The 24,269-nt window shown below is 34.1% G+C and overlaps 1 protein-coding gene across 3 annotated transcripts in view; it reads right to left on the reverse strand.

The window, feature by feature from the left end:
• DYNC1I2 (dynein cytoplasmic 1 intermediate chain 2) overlaps positions 1-23,226 on the reverse strand; it is a 49,965-nt gene extending 26,739 nt beyond the window's left edge. Inside the window, exons 1-6 of one of the 3 annotated variants that reach the window (XM_016203966.2) lie at positions 23,133-23,226; positions 21,221-21,337; positions 16,789-16,906; positions 9,171-9,261; positions 3,375-3,434; positions 1,153-1,268 (exon numbers count right to left, since the gene is read on the reverse strand). In XM_016203966.2, coding sequence (XP_016059452.1) covers positions 1,153-1,268; positions 3,375-3,434; positions 9,171-9,261; positions 16,789-16,906; positions 21,221-21,328 — 493 coding nt within the window. In that variant the 5' untranslated portion in view covers positions 21,329-21,337; positions 23,133-23,226. Of the gene's footprint in view, positions 1-1,152; positions 1,269-3,374; positions 3,435-9,170; positions 9,262-16,788; positions 16,907-21,220; positions 21,350-23,132 lie in introns of those variants that run through there. The other 2 variants (XM_016204128.2, XM_087819776.1) reach the window with 2 other exon arrangements.
• Between the last annotated feature and the right edge of the window lie 1,043 nt (positions 23,227-24,269).

Consider the following 24,269-nt stretch of genomic DNA (forward strand, 5'->3'; position numbering starts at 1 on the left):
AATAAATTACACTTTGATAGTTTTTATGTTTAATATTCTATAATTAAATAGGAATAAATTTTCCTGGCTAAGGAGAAAAAAATGTTCCTTATGCACAGACTGCTAAAAGGATATTTTATTAGGGGGTCCACAATTTCAAAGTATGAACAACTCTAAAATCCATATAACTTGTTTGGTGGTAAACCCAGACATGACCAGTGGTAAAGCTATTTATAATATTATTTATCTTACTTAATTTGAATGTTCATATATTCTGCTGCCCAAATATTAATGCCCAAGAAGTTGCTGCAGTGTTTATATATGGTATATACACATTACACTTTTCTGAAATCTGAAGAATTCTGATTTCAAATACATACACGACTCCAAAGTTCCAGATAAAAAACTATACATCTGTATCAGGGATCTTATGTAGACCTCCTATATGTACGACAAAAATTAGCCTCACTGGGAAAAACAAGAACTATCGTATTTATTAGCTTTATGCTTGAATCATCAGCTAGTTGATGGGATTAAAAAATTAGTCCCCAATGTGAAAATGGTAACTCCTTCAGGTTTAAGAATTAAAGGACTCCACATTCAATATAATGTGTGTATGTATTTCCCTCCATTACACTCAGATTAAAGGCTTCTATATAATCAACATAGTACAGCCCTTTGATCACAAAAGAGGAAGTTTAAGAATTAGATCTAGAATTGTTCATTAATATGGATAATAATTATAGCATTACAATGTATCAGAATACAGCAGGCTCTATGGAAAATAATTTACATGATTTCATTCACTGTGCGATGCATGCTCTTTTTGGGAAGAATTTTACGCTCAACAACAGAGAAATAAAACATTCCTAAGCAAATCTGCTTCTAAAACTGTACATATTAATGACAAAATGAAGACTGACTTAAACTTATGTCAACAAAATTAAAACATACATACAGCTTATACTTTAACTTTTTTTAAAAGAGAAAGTGTTAAAACTCTAAAAAACAAATACATAAATATAGAAACCCTAAAGCATTATGTTTTTCCCCCTAAATATGCATGCCAAAGAATAAAAACAAAAAAGCATGGGGGGAAAAGGGAAACAATCCACTTATTAAAAAATAAGGGGGAGCAGGAAGATTAATGACAATCATATTAAGGATATTCACCTTCTTTGGGTTGAGCCATAACTGGGGTCTGAGTTTCCTTTGTATATGTCACGATTTCTCGAGGAGGAAAGTCAACTTGTGTAATTTTAGCCATTCCAAGTTTAATAGGTCCTCGTCTAAATAAAGTGAACACAAATGTTTTAAAATACAACAAATGATACACTACATCAAACCATGTTATTTTGGAAAAGTGAGAATTAAACATTGTGTACCCAACATTGTAATTTAAATCCCCGTTTTACTCAAGAAATTTTAGATGAACAATGAATTGGTTTTATCTTAACAAAAGAGTTAGAAGGTAGAAAGAACAAAAGATATTTATGAATCATTCAAGGTATTTACTTTTCACTTTAAGAAAGCAAATAATTTAGTTTCTTAGAGCAAATGTGTGGGCAATAATAGAGTAAGAAGATAGGAATTTCAGAGCAGTCTGCTGAATATGGTTGGTTATGAGAATTTTTTTTTTCTAGCAGGGATATGATTCTGGACTGTTTTTAAGAGTCAGATAATATGGATCTCACTCAGATCACTTTCAGTTCCCTCCACATTAGGAGACTTCACTTGTAAGACAGAAAAGTAACTTTCTGTTGAAAACCTTTTTCTCCGCTTGTATTTTGTAGAAATTGAAAATCATACAGTCAACTTAGATTTTAAAATAAAAATTTAAACTTAAATTGCTAATATCTGCATGGTACATGTTGTCCTCAATTCATATATGGACAAACTATAGTGCAGATACTTTATACCTAAACTAAAGCAACAGATTTTTTTAATACTATAATACTACTAGTTACTTCTATTTTAAATAGCGGGAAAGCATTCCTTTTTGTTAAACAGAAGAAAGTTGTGGCTGAGTAAAAGGGACCTACTGAAAAATATCTTTTATTAGATATCTGGGGGATCTTTTCTTGGTTATTATTTTTAAATTCTAAACCAAATAAAGTATGCATCCAAACTCCCAAAGAAGTTCTCAGTTATGAGGCTGTCTTAAAAGGATATTTAATAAAGACATTGCTGTAACCTCTAGAATATCAAGCAGGATATCTGGAATATACATATAGATCACTGGTAATACAACAACTTTTTTCTTATATAAACATCCTTTTCAAAATACTGTACAAAAATGTATAATAAAACTAGTACATTTAAGAAGTTAATTTTCTCTAAGGTCCTAAATGTGGGCCATAAGAAATTTAGGAATATGTTAGCCTTAAAGAAAGAAAAAGAGCATAATTGAAGAGTTAAATGAGAAATTTTAAGTACATTTAAGTAATCTAGTATTCTAATAATAAAATTTAAAATAAGAAACATTATATTCTGATTTTTATGATGTGAATCATATCTGGGAAAAATGGTCAGGCTAACATTAGGACAAGTTACTAACTTGAGTACAAATAGGATCTAATAGATAAAAATCACAATATTAGAACAAACAAAATATTCTAAGATTTAAAGGTAGAAGGGTAGGGAGTAATACCTCACTTATCCAAAAGCCAATTTATTGAGAATAAGGAAGCAACTGGGGGTGGGAGAGCCTTGGGGCAGCCGATAGAGAGGCCATTCCAGCTAATGTACAAGAAGCTCATATACTTCTCTTATCTGCAATTCAAGGCTTATTTATTCTTACTTTAAACGTAATTCCAAAGGTATTGGTCCTATGTTTTAAAGCTGCAAATTATCAAGGGAAAAGAGCTATCTTAGTAGGGCACAGTGGCAGCAGCAAACATTTATATTTTGCATTGGGGGCTAGAATAAATAAATGAACTAATAAATGAATAAGCCAATAGTAATCTGGGGCCATAGTATAGAGACCAACAGCTCTGTTCCTCTCAAAACATTAGAAATCATTGCTGAATTTTAATATAGGAAAATAAATTAATATTCATAGTGAAAAACCCAGAAAAGGTTCAATTACATGTAGAATATGTGTTAAAAGTCTGGGAACTTTGTAATACATCTTTTAAAAACTTACACCAAAAATATAGAAATAATAAAAGGAATCTAGACACTTAAATGGGCAGATTTAGGATACCTAGAAAATCAGATACATAAAATATTTCTTTCACAAAATGATAGAGGATAAATGAGGTGTCACAGTAAAATATAACTCTTTTCCTAACTATATACTGCATATCACAAATTTAAGCAAAATGAAATTAGGACAGTTTCACAAAGAATCAATTTAATTATAAAAAAGGGAAGGTAATAAATCTATTCAATACCCCAAATCGGAATCTGAGTGAAGCTGAAGAACTGATGGATCTGTATCCCAATGCAGCGTCCTAAATGGTTGTAGGACAACCATGAAGCGTTAGCAGAAAAGGCCATAAGTTAGTCAAGCAAATACACTCTACGAATAGCTAAAGTACTGTTCATAATTAAAAACCACATATTCTGGTTAGTATGAAAAAAACACCAAGTATCACTCAACGCTCTAGTGCATGCAATAAGCATAATACAGTTAAAGATGCAAACATATAACCTGGAATAGCTAAAAGACAGTATTTTCAGATTAAGGGAAACTAATATTGCACAGTAATGGATAAGAACAGCCAAGCATTCAACAACACAAATAATATATTATTTTTGGATAACAAGGCAGGCTATAAAAATAGTTTAAAATTAAGTTTTCTAATTTAAAAAACACTAGTAAAAACATTTTAGCTAACATATTATAACCTTGCCCAAAGCATTAAATGTGTGCAGGAAACTGTCATATTGGTAAAGGAAATGAGTCAACACGTAAGCCTTTCGGTAAAAAAGCCAAAGACTATTCCACTGGGAAATAAAATAGCTAAAGTTTCCAAAATGTGACCCTTATGTAATTTATGGGTTAAGCACTGCCTTGGGCTTACATGTCATCTGCTTTAGAAAGCAGCTAAAGATTTCTGTCTCTAGGAAAAAATAGACTTTTCCCAGGAAAAATATTTTATGTTCAAAAGGCTTACTTAAACTAAATTTTGGAGAATATTGACCCTAAATAAACATTCAGTTGTTCTTTAGCCTTGCCTACTACTGAGATCTTTTCCACTTAAGTGAGATCTAGTCATTACTAAAGCAAAAGGTACTTTGTCACATTGGCATTCTTATAGGTTAGCGATATATAAAATAATTAATTACATACAGTACTGTATGATGCTCACAGTCCCTATTAAAAAGTTAAGCACAATATATTCAGTGCTATCATTTTGTCAAAATATTAGTTTCTCAATAAGTTATAATGTACAACTAAAACTTATAATATTTAAATACAACAAATTATTTCTGTACTTTACTTGCTTATACAATTTATCAATAAAAACAATCAGCTGACTTTAACTAGAGGAATTCTTCATTTTGGAAATATGAAGAAAGATCTTGAGATTTAAACAGTATTGTGTGTATGCAAAGAAAAAGGAGGCCACAGTGAAAATTTACTTTGTACAAAGCAACGAATAGCAGCAAACTAAGGCTTTGTTAAACCAGAAACGGTTCTATGAGATGCTCTCCAACAAATGTTCTGTCCACAGCCTTTACATTATATGAGAGCTCTAGCTGTTATCAGTGACATAGAACTCCTTGTTGAGGATGTCATTTTAGTCTAACATCAAGTAAAACTTTGCTGCAAAATACAGCCAGTTCAGAAAACATACTGAACAACATATGGGATTATATTTATTAAAGGCATGTGCAGACATATAAAGTAAAATTCCAATATAATCCAAACGCCTGAGAGAGAAACTAATCAAGAAAGGAAAAAGGAGTAAGAGGCATGGATTTCCCAACAGGATAACTGATTCCACCTAAATTTTAGAGTTAATTCTGTGACTGAGAAAGTGAACTAGAAACCTAATGAAATGTAATTTCCTAATCTGCAAAGTTAGAGAAATATCATTTTTCATGGCCTTTTATATTTATTCATAAATTACCACCAGGCCCAATAGAAATTTTTGGCATTTAGAAATAGTGATTTTGACATGTTTCGATATATTTGATAATGTCTAATACAGCTTTTCCCTCTCCTCGAGCATACTAATCTTACACTGTTTTGGCCATCTCACACATCTTCATGCATTTTCCTGTGGCATTTCTTCTTTTTCTCTTTATTCTTTCATTATTATCATGCCTGCTCAATTTGAGTTCATTCCCAGACCCTATTCTTTTTCAAAGCCATATATTTAGAAGTGCTATTATTTTATTGCCAATAGCACCAATTAATCAACAATATTAATTATCTTTCTACTATGGAATCTGGAGATAATTTAGTGGAAATCATAGTTTTCTACTCTTGTGTGTGTGTATATGTATGTATATTTATATTTATATATACATATATGAAATGAACATACTCAGCCCTCTTGAAAATTGTTTAAAATGAGTTTAAAGGAGACAATGTATGTACTAAAATTAAAAAGGTATGTCACCTCATTCAAAAAGAGGAAATTTTCCCTCCACTGTTAAACTTAGAAGAAACTAATTTTGTATTCACTCTCCAATAAGAACAAATACCCCTAAAGATATTTAAATACCTATTTTCTTGCTTTACAACTTATTATTAAAAATCTACACTTTAAACACAAGTTAGTATACTATCACTAGAACTTTTTAATACAGTGAATAACATCCTCAAAAGAAATAAAGCATAGTTGATATAATAGTATATGCGTTTCAGGTGTACAACAGTTTTTCAACATTTATATACCTTACGAAGTGATCACAGTGGTAAGTCTAGTAACAATCTGTCACAGTACAAAGCTGTTACAATACTACTAACACTATTCCCCAGCTGTGCATTACATTTCCAAGCCTTATTTCATAACTGGAAGTGTGTGTCTCTTATGCCCCTTCACCTTTTTGCCCACCCCATCCCCTTCCCTGTGGCCACCATCATTTGTCTCTGTGTTACGAGTCTGTTTCTGTTTTGCGTGCTCAGTTGTTTTGTTCTTCCGGTTCTGCATGCAAGTGAAACCATTTTGTCTTTTCTTTGCCTGACTTATTTTATTTAGCCTAAGACACTCTAAGTCCACCCATGTTGGCACAAGTGGTAAGACCTCATTCTTTATGTATGTATACCATGTCTCCTTTACCCATCTATCCATGAACAATTATGCTGATTCCATATCTTGGCTATTGTGAACAATGCTGCAATGATAATAAGGGTGCATATTCAAATTAATGTTTTCACTGTCTTCAGAGAGATACGTAGGAGTGAAGTTCCTGGATCACATAGTAATTCTATTTTTAGTTTTCTGAGGAACCTACATACTGTTTTCCATAGTGGCTGCAACAATTTGCAATCCTACCAACAGTGCACAAGCGCTCCCTTTTCTACACATCCTCACCAGTACTTATTATTTATTGTCTTTCTGTGAGGTGACACCTCACTGTGGTTTTGATTTGCATTTCCATGATGATTAGTGATGTTGATTGAGCATGTTTTCATGTGTCAGTTGGCCATCTGCATCTGTGTCTATTCAGGTCCTCTGCCCATTTTTTAGCTAGATTGTTTTTTGATGTTGAGTTTATGAGTTCTTTATATATTTTAGGTATTAAACCCTTATCAATATATCATTTGTGAATATCTTCTCCCATAAATTAATGATGTAATCACTAGAATGTAGGTTCCATGATGGAAAGAGTCAGGAACACTTTCTTTTCTGTGGTAATCTATAGTACTTAACATTAAATTGGCAATTCAGTGGTTATGTATTCTACAGAGTGCGGCAAAAGTAGGCTTACAGTTGTTCATATGGAAAAACAATAATAAATAAATAATACAAGAATAAATCCTTTGCATATTCACAACTGTAAACCTACTTTTGCCCCATCCTGTATATACAAATAAATATTTTTTTTAATAATATTTACTCCTTGTACCAATTTACAATATTCAAATAGGTCTCTAATAATCTCTAGGTTTCCCAATGAAACTGATGGGGATATGTTTTAATTCACATTAATTTTAAAAACCAAACAGATGTTACATACTACTTTTGAAAGCAAACTTGCTGATGTTGCATTAAAATAACCTTTCTACTCCTATTCAAAATCAAGAAAACTGAATTTGTAATGAATATATTATATTATATACATTAAAGTAATGTATAATATCAAATAAAGAAATTTAATAAATATAATTATTTTTTATTTTGGGAAATATTTTTACTATGGTAATGTTGCAAAAGGAAGAAAAAAAAAAAACCCTTCACCTGAAAATAGCACTTGCTTATTGGCCAAAAAAAAAATACTAACATATTTGTATAAAAACACAGAAGTATGAATATTAAAAAAATTAATTTAGCCTTAAAGCTAAACTTAGACTAAATAATCTATAATACATACTATTGTATAACGAAATAGTATTTCTAAAAAGAAAACTTTGATTTGTCTTAAATGATAAGAGTTATGTCATTTACCTCCAATGACAGTATTGCTTAGATTTGAAATTTTGGTTCTACATACAGAACTGTTTTGGAAAGCCATCTCAAATTCAAACTGAACCTTTTGTGCCTTCTAATTATTAATGATAACCTGATTATTCAGGAATAGTAAGTACTACACTTATGGATTATCTAGCTCTCTTCCTCACTCTTTTCTTGCCTGTTTTTAGATACTCATTACATCTCTGTAACTTCAATCAGAGGGGCTCAGGCACAAAGAAGAGAAAAACTTCTCAGTTTGTTTCTTATTTAAAAAAAAAAAAAAAAAAAAAAAAGGTGTATTAAGAGATTTTTCTGAGACGGACATTTAACTTACTGGCCCAAAAGAAGGATTCTAAATAAAGATTTTAACTACCTATGTTTAATCTCATTTCAGCTGTCACAGGAAGTCAAAAAGTGCAATGGAAGACTTGCTATTATTGTGTGTGTGTGTGTGTGTGTGTGTGTGTGTGAGAGAGAGAGAGAGAGAGAGAGAGGGAGAGAGAGAGAAAGAGAGAGAGAAGTAATAATACTTTTCTCAACACAATTTTTGGAAAGAAGCTGAAATCTTACTGAACTTTTGAAAAGCAAGACCCAACAAGTTGCAGGATCCTAAAACAAACAAATACAGTTTCACAGGAAGATGCAAATTCAGGAAAACTTGGAAGTAAACATTCTTTTCTTTTTTCATTGAGGTATAATTGACATATAACATTTTGTTAGTTTCAGGTATACAACATAATGATTCCATATTTGTATATATAGTGAAATGATCACCACAATACATCTAGTTAACATCATCACCATACATAGTTAAATTTATTTTTCTTGTGATAAGACCTTTAAAGGTCTATTCTCTTAGCAACTTTCAAATACACAATACAGCATTATTAACTATAGTCACCACACTGCACATCACATCCCCAGGACTTACTTTATTGGAAGTTTGTGCCTTTTGACTCCCCTTCACCCATTTTGCCCATCTCCTGCCCCCCATCTCTGGCAACCACCAATCTGTTCTATGAGCAAATTTATTTTTTAAGATTCCACATATAAGTGAGATTATACAATATTTGTCTTTCTTTGAATTATTTTACTTAGCATGATGCCCTCAAGGCAGTGAAAAACTTAATGTTTCCTTAGCAGTCACTCCTTATTCTTGGTATTTTATGCATTACTATTCTCTATCTTAATCAGAACTAGTGAATTAATAGAACAGAATTAGGCTTTTTAACTGTATTATTGAGATTTTCAATTACTAAATGGGGAATTAAGCACAACAGGGAGGTTTTACACTATTTATACCCCAAACAGTCACATATTAACCAATATCAAGTGTGCTTAAACAGAAAACATTCATATAAATTAACAACTCTATTTTAATATAAAATAATTAGCGTAAAATCAGTTAACTATTCAATACTAAATTAATCAAATGTGACAGTTAAAATTGTAAAGAAAAAAATTTCCCCAATTTGCAACAAACAATTTCTGTGCCATTTAGATTTCAAAATATTAAGACTAACTCAACGTAACTATTTAGAGACCCCCTAAAACACTGACAGTATCTGGGCACTAAATGCACCCTATCCTTAAAATATTAAAAGAAAATTACTGTACCTAGATCCCACTGCGCCATCTCCAGAGTCTTGGCTTCCAGCTTCACTCGGTGTGCTCACAGACTTGGAAGATGGAGACATAGGAGGAGGGACTAAATAGTGAAACAGACAGGTATCCGCTGTTACTACACGGAGAGGCTGCTCAGCTTATGACGTTTCAAAAGTAATTTAACATGAAGTAATTAACAAAAAAGAAAAAATAATGGCAAACCAAAAAACAAAAACACATGAATGAAAATGACAGCAGAAAGAAGAGGAGAAAGACAAAGTTAACGATGCATGCTGACGAGTCAGGCAGCTTCTCGGGCAAATGCATTTGGGCTTTATATTTAAAAAGAGCAAGGTTATAAAAGGATGCATCTTCGTCTCAGTCAACACCAAATGCAGGCACTAATTTTCAAAGGAGAGCATTCCTTCTCCCCTTTCTAATTTCTCACTTTTAAGATCACCAGGTAACAAATAATATTTATAATTTCTGTCAAAACCAAAACTCTAAAATATGCTTCAAAAGTCATGAGCTCTCTGGTTTTCTGAGATTTATTTTTAAATGTTAATTTTTGCCTAACATTTTTTTCTTTAAAAAATGTCTTAAATTTAATTTTCTTCCCATCAAAAAATAAAGGCCAATTTATAGAAATGATTAAAGGAACGGCTCCTTTAAAATGTCCATTAGTTTCCAGCAATTTGGGTGGAAAGTGCAAACAGGCCATAAAACAGCATGCCCTCTATACATGATGCATAACATAAAGTGATGCATGCAACTTAGACAAGGCAAGACTTATGGTAACTTCCTTACCCCAGTATTCAGAAAAAACTGAAGTGTACAGACAAAGATACAGACACCCAAAATATTCTTAATCCCTTCTTATAGAAAAATACACATTTTTCATAGTATATACAACAAACAGCAAATGCTTTCCCCTAAACTGTCACTTATAACACTATATACCAACAGTTGAGCGTGCACATTTCATGCTATTACATTTGTAAAACTTTTTGATTACCATTGCAGGGAGTATAGGAGGATCATCACTGCCATCTTCTGGTTAAATTTTACCATAATTGTCCCCAATCCCAAGTATCTTTTTAAAATAATTTTTCAATGCACAATATTAAGTGACTAATACATTTTATGTTGAGCTGCAAGTCCTTCTTTTACTAGTCTACTGAAAAGCAGGGAAGTTCCCAGTTATATAGGAACTAAAGAAATGTATTTAATTAAAAGCTTGTGTTTGGAATAGTCCCATTCACTGAACTCTTAAAAATATGTTTAAATGTTTATACATGCTGCAGTAGAAACAGTGTTGCTAACCTAACGAAAGGTACAAGTTTAGTACGATGAATTACATCTTAAACATAAGTGCACAACTGATCATCCTATTTCTTTAGTGGCAAATTCTATCAGTAAACCAGTAAGATTAGAAGAAGAAAAATCATAGCTAGAATTTTTTCTGAGATAGTGATTATTACTTAAATTCCAAAGGATTATGAAAACATAATAAAATGTTTCTAATTTTGTGATTAAATCTCTCAGAAACAATGATAAAACTAAATTGCCTTCATATACTGGGTGTCTCCAAAAAAATGTATGCATACTTTAACAGCTGATAGCTCCATTTTGAAAATGAAATGTATTTTAATAAATACTGCCTTTATAATTATTACAAGTGTATGTATACATTTTGGGGGGACACCCTATAGTTCACATGCAGATGGCACTGTGCTAGGTGTTGTATGTATAACTCAAAGTAGCCAAAAATAACTTGTATCTGAAATAAAACGTTAATATCCTTTAACTTCTCTTATGTTACATTTCCTCATCTTTTTGTCCACCTCTCACTATAAGGCTTCCTTTAGATTAAGATCCAAAGGGACAGGAATAAAGAGCAATATCTAACAGTGGTTTATCACTATAAGCACAAATACATGTTTATTAAATCATAATGGGGCAACAAAATGTTTTCATAGTAAAGGTTTTCAAAGGAGAAATTTTGTATTCTTTAAATTACATACTTAACTTCATGCTTAGAAAAATAATTTTTCTAAGTAACCTATTAGAAAGGTTGGAGAAAAATAGCAATATTCCTCTCCATTTAATTATTTGTGATGAACTATAAAATTTTTTTCCAGTGTAATATGATTTTTCCCCGTTTCTAGTGACTTCAAATATCAATGACTCCATTCAACAGTTCAACATTACCTTTCTTGGTTAAGACTATGTTAAAATACACACACACACACACACACACACACATATATAACCTCAAATTCTTTATGGAAATATATTAAATAGTAATTATACATACATACATAAATACACTAATAGCCAATTCTGAAATGAAAGTTTCAGAAATAAAAAATACATCATAGGGGTGATGCTACCAAATTATTAGTTTCTCAGCCAGAAGCAAAATAAATCACAACTTCAAATTTGTAATTAGATAAAAATCTCCACCCCAAAACTATATTCTTTCTGGGGGGGAAAAAAAAGTTTCCAAGCCGGATGATGAAAAGGACTTATTAAGGACTCAGAGTTATTTTCTGATCTACCAACTTCATCCTCAATAATAAATAATGTATACTACAAGAAGGAACAAACCTAAAAAAGGGAAGTTACTATTATTGAAAAAGGAAGATGGTTAATAGGTAAAAAAAGGGAACGGTAGCTTTATTTGATGACTACCATATTTTAACCCAATTAGTCTAGAAAAATCAAAGAATACAGTAATTGCAGAATAAGTCAATGCCACCACACTCCCAAACTCCAACAAATGATCCCTAAGAACAAACAAAAGCATGCCTTTATGGAGATTTAAAAAAACACCACACTGAACAATTAATTACCTGCCAAATCTCCGAAAAGACTCAATTCTAGAATTCATTTTTAAAGCTGGGTTAAGAGTCCAATCAGCTTTGAAAATAATGTTATTAATAATACATGATTTGCTTAATAACAACAGTGATTCAATCAGATCACCTTACTACACTGTTCTGTATATAAAACAGTGTAAATGAATTTAAACTTCTTAGAAGCTTAGAGCAAAGAGACCTATTTCCTTCTTTGAGAAACGATGGAGAAATATGAAGTAAACTGAAAAACAAATCTACACCATAGCATTCACTGATCATGTAATACTGAAAAGCTGTGACTCATTCTCTAGGACAAAAAGCCAATCAAGAAGGCCTTTCCCACCAGCTTAGATTTTGGCCTTCTAGGGATATAAAATTAACATTGCTGCCTTTTGGCCTGTGAAGTAACAACTAGAATATTCTTAAAGCACAAAGACCCGGGAATGTACCTAGATTCAGAATTAGAATGAAATTTGGGTCAACCACTGAGAACCACACAGAAGTCTCAGAGATAAAGGATGCTGCACAGCCCAATTATTTTTCAAGTGGAAGAAAGCTTCTGGCAAGAAGGGGCTTTTCCAGAAAGAAGGACCTAGAAAGGTGGACAGTCAAGGAAAATAAATGCAGGGAATGGAAGTGTTGGTAGAAGACAGTGATATGGAAGGAGTGAGCTTTTGAGATAACCTGAAATTGTGAGGTCTCTTCTAGGATACTTAGTATTCAAACACAGCCTTTGTTACAATTATGCCCCCTTGTGGACACAAATGATCCTAGCCTGGAATATTAATAACTAACTTCTTCATACCTTACTCTTTTTGTCTTGAAAGCTGTTGCTTTTAACCTTAAATCTCTGAAAACTATTAATTTCTCCCTTTTCTGTGGCCCCTTCTCCTGATAATAAAGTTTATCCTCCATTATTCTCCCCTAAATGTTTCCTTTCCTTCTTTCTCTTCTATATAATTCAGAGCATCAGATAAATTTTTAAAAAGAAATTAAAAATAAAATTTTATAGAATTAAAATTCTGTAAGAAACTATTAAAATTAGACTAAAATCACTTGAAAAAATGACTTGGCACATGGAAAGCATTCTATCTAAAAATCATATTTAAAATATTCAAAAATTACAAAAGGGGAAAAAATGAAGCAATACTTATCTTGACTAGCAAATTTCTTTTGTTTCTTCTTAAAGAAAATCTAGATAATAAACTATCACATTAATCAATTTACCCTATCCAATTGATACAGACTCAGGCTACAGAGTAATTCACAATGTTTTCATCTCTTTACAAGATGGTTAAAACAGTAGTTACGTACACAAAAAGGGATTCACTTTAATTTTTCGACCATCAATGTTTAAGAACTCCATATTTGATACAATATGTCTGGAATGCTGTGTCTAAAATTAACTTTCTTAAGACTTATCACTTAAATTTAGGTTTTTTAAAAAGAGCCATAGTGGAAATTTCCACTATGCATTTTCCTAAAATTTAAACAGTAAGATTTTGCTGTTGCTTTTAAAGCAGAATGGCTATTATTTGGCCTTACCAGTTATAAAGACATATGACCTAATAACAAATGAACAAGCATTTAAGTGTCTAGCCTGTGCTGGGCACCAGGCATAAAATGTTATCCTTACCCTCAAGGACCTCTGACAAAAAGCAGTCAAATGACCAAATAAATAATCTATCAATGAAGAGAAGCTAAGAGGTTTATTAGCTCTATCATTTTTTTAAAAAAAACAAAAACAAATTCTCTTTAGCAAAGTAAAAAAAAAAAGAAAAGTCCATTTTAAGAAAGTAATAGGTTTATATTTAAAATAAATCTTCTTGAGTATCCTAGCAGTGTTCTTATATTTTACAATAAAATATACTTAATAAATTTATTCTGTATTGAAAAGAAAAATAAGTATTCACCCTGGGTCATGACACAAAATGTATTTTTTATTGTGGGTTACTGTCAAAAAAGTTTGACAGCCACTGCCTACATCTGTATCCCGTAGTCTTCTGGCCTGATTTTAAGTAAATACTAGAAAGATTTTTAGGCATTCATCAGAGAACAAAAGGTGGAAAACCACACAACTCATTTAATGAGGCTAGTATAACCATTATAATAAAACCAGACAAGATATAGTAAAAGGAAAAAAAAAGTATGAGTCTTACGAGCATAGATGAAGAATTACTAAATAAAATACTAGCAAACAATCTAGCAATGTATAAGAAAAATAGTGTCTCATAACTAGGCTGGGTTTATTCCAGAATGTAAATATGCTTTTATATTAGAAAACATACTGATATAAATCATCATATTAATATATTTAAAGGAAAACAAAGCATATTTTCATCTCAAAATATGAAGAGACCTATGAGTTTATGTAAATATTTTGGTGGTTTTAAAGAATATCCACAAATTCTATGTGAATGTGGGCTAGACTTAGTGACTCTCTTCCAATGGGCAGAATGTGGAGGCAATGACGCTGTGGGACTTCCGAGGGTAAGTCAAAAAAAGGACAGCTTCCTCCTGGCTCTCTTTCTCTCTTAGATTGCTCAGTGTGGGAGAACCCAGCTGACATGATGCAAGGATACTCAAGTAGTTCTGTGGAGTGGCCCACATGGAGAGGAACTCAGCCCCCTGTCCCCCCCTCCCCGCAACAGCCAATACCAACCTGCCAGACATGGCAGTGAGCCATCATGGAAGCAAATCCTCTGGCCCCAGTCAAGACTTCAGATGACTACAACTCTGACTAACATCTTGAGTTCAACCCCATAAGAGACCCTGAGCCAGAATCACTCGGCTAAGCAACTATTAAATTCCTGACTGGCAGAAACTGTACAAGATAATAAACGTTTATTACTGTGTTTTTTAAAAAAACTGATACAAGAAGAAATAAAAAACTTAAATAGACTATAACCATAAAAAAACTTGAAACAGTAAAAAACAAAACAAAAAAACCTGTTGTCTATTACCCCTTGGGGAAAAAGTAATAATCCCAGGCAGCTTTGCAGTTCTATTTAATCAAGTTTTTAAGCAACAGATAATATCTCTCTTTTACAAGTTGTTCCACAAAACAGCAAAAGGGAAAGCTGTCCAATTTATTTTAAATGATAACCAGAATGGAGACTGAACATAGACAGTACAAGAATATTACAGGTCAATTTCACTTATGAGTATATACACAAAAATCCTAAATAAAATATTAGCTAATCTATTTTTAAAATACACACACACACACACACACACACACACACACACACACACACACACACCCACAACCCCCTTCTTTGCCACTCCTTGGAGGTGACTATTAGTAATTAAAGTGAAAATGCAGTCAGAGTAACCAAACAGACCTATTTATGAAGGAAAAGCTCCCCTTTATAAAAGAATGAGACATACAGTACAATGCCATGTATGTATATAAAACACATACACACATAAATATGTGAAAACTTGAAAAATGTAAACACATGTAGGACAGACAAAAGTATGTATGTTAAAAATGCAAAAGTACTTAATGCAAGACTGGGAAGAGGAATGAAACTAAAGATGGGGTATAGGGAGAAATACACACAAACACACATATGCACACAACTAAAGAATGATCTTTCAAGAATTGATGATGGAGGTGGGCCATAAATTAAGAAGTACGAGCAGGTGAATTCAGTGAAACTGATGTCTTAAAAAGAATAGAAAAGGAAAAAAAATCCTACAGGAGACAGAGAAAAGCCAAAGGCTCAGAAAAAATGATTATTCAAAAACTATACAACTAACAAGGAACTTGGTATTTTTTAAACAAGAAAACAGTGTTCTGATTCATTTATTTTTAAAACTGCAATATGCAACACAAGCTTATTAAATAAAGATATAAACACTGATGTATTTCAATCTTAATACTCTACCAATAAGGAAAAGGGAAATGAGCTGAAAGAAATAACAATGAAGCAGACCAGGAGAGGAACCAGCTTCTTCATCTTTAAACCTTTTAGAAATATCAGCTCTCAGGACAATTTTGTTGTAGTTTTGCAACATATACAGCAGTTACTATCTCTGGTATTCGTTCCCTGGACTAGATGAAATTAGTCCACAAGCTAACCCTGAAATTTTAGGTCCCTAAAGGACAACGGCCATGTCAAACTAAAATACTATGTAAAAGCACCCAGCTCAAAATTATTTTAATGCTTCCTGATATATAATTAGATTGTCCTCAGTACCTCTATTATTTCAGCTTTTTGGTCTAGCACTGCTAACAAAATGAGTAACAGAGAAAAAGAATGAGACTAAGTCAGATCACTGCCAAAATAATGTATTAATATTATTTCCCTTATTAGCACTGAGAGCAGAAGGCTATAAGCTTTTCTTTCCACTCTTATACTTTTGAATACTAATATACCTTTAGAAGTTTGATTGACCTACAGAAAGGTATATAGAGTTAAAATCAGGAATCACAGTCATCTTTAAGCTTTATACAGTATGGCACAGAAAATGTGTTCAACAAATGTTTGTTGAAATTAATTACTGATTTAACAAGAAAAGTAAATTGGTGGTTCATATATGTTAATAAACATAATTAACCTGAAGCTCTCTCGAACAAATAAAATAACTATGTATTAGCACATCTGAAAAAAGACAATTCCAAATAAATGATAAGATCAGTAATTTTTAAGATACATGAATAAAAAAAATATGCAAAACATATTGTCAACTCACTCATCTCAGATACATCTGAGCTGAATAGAATATATGTCTCTTATAAATGGATATATTCTTATCCTTACCAATGGGGGATTCTGGAGTTAGCCCCATGCTTTGAAGCAATGCTTCAGCTTCTCTCCTTTTTTTCTCAAGATCTGATTCTTCTTGCACAGGAGCAACTGCTTCCTTCTTCTGATCAGTCTAAATTTTTTAAGTTAAAAACTTAAGTTTACATATGGTACACAGCATTTCTCTTTTCAAAAAATGTATTTTGAATACACATTGTACTCATTAAATGAGAATTATTCTGAGTAGAGTTCTAGTAAGTAATCTCCAAATCATATGTACTAAATTGATTCATTTTTATATGCAATCAAAGAGCTCCCACAAAAGTTTTCCTAACAGATAAATTCTAAAAGTACAGTCAACTTCTAATTATCTACAGTATTACATTTCTATCCACAGTTAGGAATTGCGAAAATCTCCCCCAGTGGCACAAAAGCTTAGATATAAATATCACAACACTATGAAAAAAAAATACGATGAAGTTATTTAAAAGGAAACAAGCCCGCTGGGCATGGCTCAGTGGTGGTTCAGTGTCGACGTAGGATCCAGGAGATCATGATGGTTCAATTCCCGGTCAGGGCACCTGCCTGGGTTGCGGGCTCAATCCCCGGTTGGGGGAGTGAACGAGGCAGCCAACCCATGATGACTCTCATCATTGACGTTTCTATCTCTCCCTCTCCTTCCTCTCTCTGAAATCAATAAAGATATATTTTTAAAAAGTAAAAAAAATAAAACAAATTTTAACTAAATGGATAATTTGATTTTTTGAAAAAAGTATGAGTACCTCAAATTTCTGTTATGAAGCTTTCATTGTATTCATGCAACTTTATGTAAAGATGTTTGTAAAAACTGCATCTGGAGAAAGCTTTTTAAAATTTTTTTAAATTATATGTGTTAGCCCTGGCTAGTTTTGCTCAGTAGTTCGAGCGGCAGCCCACAGACTGAAGGGTCCCGGGTTCAATTTGGGCCAAGGGCACATACCTTAGTTGCAGGCTCAATCCCTGGCCCTGGTCATGGTGCATGTCGGAGGCAACCGATTGATGTGTCTCTCTCACATCAATGTTTCTCTCTCTCCCACTCTGAAAAGCAATGGAAAAAATATCCTCGGGTGAAGATTAAAAAAAAAAAAATTATAGGTGTTATTTTACGATAAAACATGTGGTTAGGTTTGGAAAAATTCACTTTTGCATAGTTCAAAACATTTCTTTAATTAAACTTTTGCCAACTTTTATTTTAGACATTTGTAGTTTTAATAAAATCTTTCAGTTAAACTAGATAAGCCTCAATACTCTCAGATCATCCAAAACATTTCAAGTGAAATTTAAGCCTTCAAGGGAAAAGTTCTATATATGCAGTTCTGTCCATTTATCCATGGTTTCACTTTCTGTGGTTTCAGTTACCTGCGGTTAACCTTGTTCTGAAAATATTAAGTGGAAAATTCTAGAAATGAATAATTCATAAGTTTTAAATTGCATGCCATTCTGATTAGCACGATAAAATATCACACTCCATCCAGCCTGGGATGTGAATCATCCCTTTGTCCTGTGTGCGTGCGTGTGTGTGTGTATACATGCTAATTGCCTATAAGTCAATTAGTTACCGTCTCAGTTATCAAATGGACTGTCATGGTGTTGAAGTGTTTGTGTTCAAGAAACCCTTTTTTTATTTAATAATGTCTCAAAGCACAAAAGTAGTGATGCTGGCAATTCGGATATGCCAAAGAATAGCCATAAAGTATATCCTTTAAGTGAAAGGGTGGAAGTTCTCAACTTAATAAAGAAAAACAATTGTATGCTGAGGTTGCTAAGATCTGTGGTAAGAACGAATATTCTATCCATAAAGAAGGAAAAAGAAATCTGTGCTAGTCTGCTGAGATAACACATTCACATAACTTTTATTGCAATATATTATTATAATTGTTCTATTTTATCATAGTCATGTGCTGCATGTTTCTGTCATCAATGAACCAGATACACAACATTGGTCCCACAAGATTATCATGGAGCTGAAAAATTCCTACCTCCTAGTGATGTTATACTGTAATGCATTAAGCATGTGTTTGTGGTGATGCTGATGTAAACAAAACTACTGTGTTATCAGTCATATAAAAGTACAGTGTATATAATTATGTATAGTACATAATACTTGATAATAATAAATGACTTACTGGTTTATATACTTTTTATCATTATTTTAGAGTGTACTATTTCTACTTATAAAAAACAAGTTTACTATAAAACAGCATGAATGTTACACTGGCAGCAGCCTTCATATATCTCTTGTTTACCACGTATTTATAAGTATGTACTGTGCTAATTTGATGTCGTTTTGTTTTGTACAGTAACATGCTCTATAGGCTTGTGGCCAGGAGCAATAGGCTATACCATATTGCTGAGGTGGGCAGTAGGCTATACCATCTAGGTTTGTGTAAGTATTATACCTATGATATTTACACAAGGATGAAATTGCCTAATGACAAATTTCTCAGAATATAGTAACATCAGTAAGTGGTGCCTGAGTGTATCAATTATTGTTGTTAATCTCGTCTATGCCTAATTTAGAAACTGAATTTTATCATAGGTATGTATGTATAGGAAAAAACATAGAATTTATAGGGTTTGGTACTGTCTGCGATTTCAGGCACACACTAGGAGTCTTGGACCCTATCCCTCGCAGATAAGAAAAGCCTACTGTATACCTCAAATGCCTATTTCGACTAGACAACTATTACTCATACAATAGTCTGCAGTGAATTTTGTTAGTCATAATAGTCTATGATACCATTTTAACTTAAAAAATTCATCAAAAATTTCATCAAAATAGCCAAACAGGCTGTATTATCAATTGACACTTTACTTATATAACACAATATATTAGTAGACTCATGGTTTAATACTATTATCTCTTGTAATGTTTTACAAACTTTAAATTATATACATAAATCATGTAATAGATATTCCTTAGAGGCCACTTATGACCATCCTTAGAAAAAAAACAAATTTGCTCCCAGGACTGAAGGGCTTAAAGCTATAGATACTACTTTGTAATGGCTTTGCCAGTATGACTCATGCTTCTACCACGTAGCTTTTAATGAAACAGCTAACAGAAAGCTCCGACCTTCTTATAATAATGTATCACAGAAAGGTTCAGAACACACTAGAAAATTCTTCAATTACAGGCCTTCACAGCATCATTGCAATGCCACAAAGAAACCATATCTTTTATTTTTCTACTTCTATTTTAATTTTTTCCCCTAAGAGGTTCCTGTAAGTTTTGGCTATTGTTTAGGCCAGGGGTGGGGAACCTTTTTTCTGCCATCAGGATATTCATAACATCATTCCCGGGCCATACAAAATTATCAACTTAAAAATTAGTCTGCTATATTTTGTCAAACATTTAATTAACTCTTCCCTAATGTGATGGTTGGAACTGCTTCTCTTTGGTGAGGGCCTGGCAGGGCCAGACCAAATGACCGAGGTCCGTATACGGCCCCAGCGATAGACATTCCCCACCCCTGGTTTAGGCTATCACATAGAAAACCTTGGTATGAATGTCACACTTAGGACAAATTTTCTTACACTGGCCATTTAAAACATATCTGTGGTGAAAGTATATAAATTTATCCAAAGAGCTCCCATAGACATAAATGTACATTTCAATACAGGAGCATGTAAAATATCTCCAGCTCAGGGTCAATGTATATTTGCCATACATGGTTAAACAGAGATGTCAAAAATCAGAAGACAAGTTCCTGGTCCACCTTTATCAAACCCATAACTCGGTAAAAATATTTCAATGACTAACTCATGATAAAGGAGATAAAAACAAATCCCCTGATCAATTAAGTACTCTGATTTCTCTTTGCCATTAATACTATCTTGACAAATTACTAGCAGTTTAGACTAATAAATTTTCAGATAAATTCAAAATCCAAACTAAGTTATGATATACTGTATATGCCATGTTTTATGAGCACATGCCCCTTACTTTATATAATAAACATATTCCTAGAAAACTAAATATGTAAGTTGAACTTTTATAAATCAAATACTAAAAATGCATCAATCTACATGAAATATTTTTATTTAGTAAAAAGAAAATCATATTTTAGCTGGTCAATTTTGTCATTTTTGGTACTATCTGTGGTTCCCGGCATCCACTGGGGGGTCTTGGACTCTATCCCTTGCAGATAAGAAGAGACTACTGTACACCTCAAATGCCTATATCAACTAGACAACTATTACTCATGCAATTGTATGCAGTGAATTTTGTTGGTCATACTTGGTTTCTTTAAAGTAATATTCACCTATAGTGCTATACTTTGCAGTCACAACTGCTGGATTTTTTTTTTTTTTTTTTAATGATTCTGAAGCTTTACATAAAGGTATAAGCACTTGAAATAAAATCCAATTATTTTATATTAAGTTTATTTTTTAAAATCATACATACTTCCTTTTTTTTCCTTTCTTCTTCTTTTCTCTTCTTTTCCTCTCTGATTTGGGCCAACCGCTGCTTCTTACGTTCCAACTCTGCCTTTAGTTCACTTTTGTCCGACATGTTTGTGACCTTAAGAAGCATATAATCATATACAATAATCGTTACATTGGTAAAAGCAGCATTCTTTTAAGAAATTTGTCTTCAAGGAGAGAAATGTCTCAAGAGGCAATGTAGTTCAATGCTATCTAAAAAGAACATATAACTCTAATTTTAAAATAATGGAAGCATATCAATTTCTTAGACTTGAAAAACATTATAAACTAATGTATATATGGAATATTATTCAGAGTTAAGCATAGTAACTAGCATATATCTCTTTAATGTTCACATGTCCAAATTTAACACAGTATCTCTGGCTTTTTAAAAAAATTTATCTTTATTGTTGAAAGTATTACAGATGTCCCCCTTCCCTCCCCAATGATCCCCTCCACCCCGCATCTGCCTGCCCCGCCCCCCCCAGGCCTTCCCCATACTATTGTCTGTGTCCCTGGGTTATATATATATATATATATATATATATATATATATGCCTATATATTCTTTGATTAATCTCTCCCCACCCACTCCCCAACCCCCTGCCTTCCCTCTGAGATTCCTCAGTCTTCCATGCTTCTATGTCTCTGGATCTATTTTGTTCATCAGTTTATTTTGCTCATTATAGTCCACATATGAGTGAGATCATGGGATACTTGTCTTTCTCTGACTGGCTTATTTCGTTTAGCATAATACTCTGCAGTTCCATCCATACTGCCGCAAGGGGTAAGAGGTCCTTCTTTTTTACAGCTGCGTAGTATTCCATGGTGTAAATGTACCACAGCTTTTTTATCCACTCATCTGCTGATGGGCACTTGGGCTGTTTCCAGATCTTAGCTACTGTAAACTGCACTGCGTGTGCATAAGTTCTTTCTGATCGGTGTTTCGGCTTTCTTAGAATGTATTCCTCGAACTGGGATCACTGGGTCAAAAGGCAGTTCCATGTTTAATTTTTTGAGGAAACTCCATACTGTTTTCCATAGTGGCTGCACCAGTCTGCATTTCCACCAGCAGTGCACTACTTTTCTCCACATCCTCGCCAATATCTCTGGCTCTTCAAACAGAGGACATGGCTTGACATTATGAAGCTTAACTTAGATTAAATGATACAGATCAAATGTATTACCAGAGTTTTGCATTCATTCCTAGAAATTTGATAAAAACAATGCGCAAACACAACATTCCTGTAAATTCTAAAAGGGCAATGTAATAGTAGTATTTTGGACAAGCAAAATGGAAAAATAACCATCACTTACTATCAAATATACTTAGCTACAGTAAATATATGTTTTCAGCCAAAGTCAAACCGGCTTAACTACATGCAGCTGACGGGCCAACTCACCGTCACAGAAGCCTGAGCCTCAGTGACTAAACACCGTCACTTTCTTAAAACTCGCAGGAGGCGAATGTCTCTGGAGTTCTGTGCTAGCCTCTACGTTTGGGTACTTTCCAACACACAAACGGTGAGGGAAACCGCTGTCAACTAAAGCAATAATGACTTTTACTTATAAAACGGAGCAAGGTGAAAAGGAGTCATTTCTCCCCTGGGGTCACGGCCAAGAGGGCGCGGTCCAGGACAGTGCCCCGGAGGAGGGGGCCAGTGGGCGCTGGACGAGCCTCGAGGCTCTTGGAGCCACGTCGGGAGGGTCAGAGTCTAAGGAAGTGGACTCGCCCGCCCAGCCGTCCTGAGTCACCGCAGCGGGCCCTCCCCGCCGCTCCGCCCCGGCGCCGGCCCAGGCGGCGATGTCTGCAGGAACCCCCAAGCCGCCCTTTGAGTGCCGGCGTGAGCACAGCAGACGTGAGGGCCTTGCGGGAAGGACAGTCAACCCACCTGTCAGGTGGCGGGATGGGGAAGAATCCGCCCGCCTGCAACTTCCCGAAAACGTCCCTCTGCTTCACCCACACCAATTGTCGCCGCCACTGGCTCCGCGACTACTCGAAGCACACAAAGAGGGATGGGCGGCGGCTGCTACGGCGAGGGCTTAGGGACAAATGGCTTCATCGGAACGAGTTCGCTCCCAGAAAGAGGCAGCGGAGACCTGCAGTGGGGAATGGTAGCCTCTCCACGATTTACCTGTGTAAAGCGGAAGCCAAGAGATGAGACCAAGAAGCCAGTCGGTCCAGAAGCCCAAAGTGTTTCCGCTTTGCCAAAAACTGGAAGATACGGCTAATAGCCTCGGACTGGACAGGCAACCACCGCCCTGGCCTTACAAGACAAGACCGCGGAAAACTACAAGCCCCAGCTCCAAAGGAAACTTGCCTGCGACGAGCAATGCATTGTGGGAGTTGTGGTCGATGGTAGTCGAAAAGTATGCTGGGACATGTAGTGTTTCCTACTCTTGCGGTTTCCGCACTTCGAGGCCTTCTTCCTTCAAAACTCCCATGAGGAGCTTCCAGCCCTTCTACTTAACGTATTCTGTCCGTTGATCGGTGCTCACAATATTATACATTATAGCTTAAGATCTTTGACTCAACATTGGGTGACTTTTAAGAAGGGTTTCCAGTGGTGAATCTATATATTGTACTGCACATTTTGGTGTAGAACACTTTTTAGGGTATATATACCAGTTTTAGGGGAAAAAAGTGCCTTATACAGGTTTCATGTGGAGTCTTAGGCAACATTTAAAGTACAAAATCTAAATTTTGAAAATGTACTGTAACCCCATTCTGTCAAAAACTGGGAGAACTGTCTTTAATTAGGAAGATACCTGAAGCGCAGCCAGTGTGGCTCAGTAGGTCGGGCATGGTCCCAGACCCCAGGAGGTCCCTGGTTCGATTCCCTGTCAGGGCGCGTGCCGCCGTTTCAGGCTCTACCCCAGCAGTGAGTGTGCAGAAGGCAGCCGACCACGCTTCTCTCGTATTGATGTTTCTCTCTCTCTTGTGGCCCGTATTCTCTCTGAAATCAATAAAATCATATTTTAAAAAACACTTTTAAATCTTACTCAGTTTTTACTAGTATTTATGGTAT

Source organism: Miniopterus natalensis, chromosome 8 (assembly GCF_054644295.1).
Source record: "Miniopterus natalensis isolate mMinNat1 chromosome 8, mMinNat1.hap1, whole genome shotgun sequence".
Classification (NCBI taxonomy): domain Eukaryota; kingdom Metazoa; phylum Chordata; class Mammalia; order Chiroptera; family Miniopteridae; genus Miniopterus; species Miniopterus natalensis.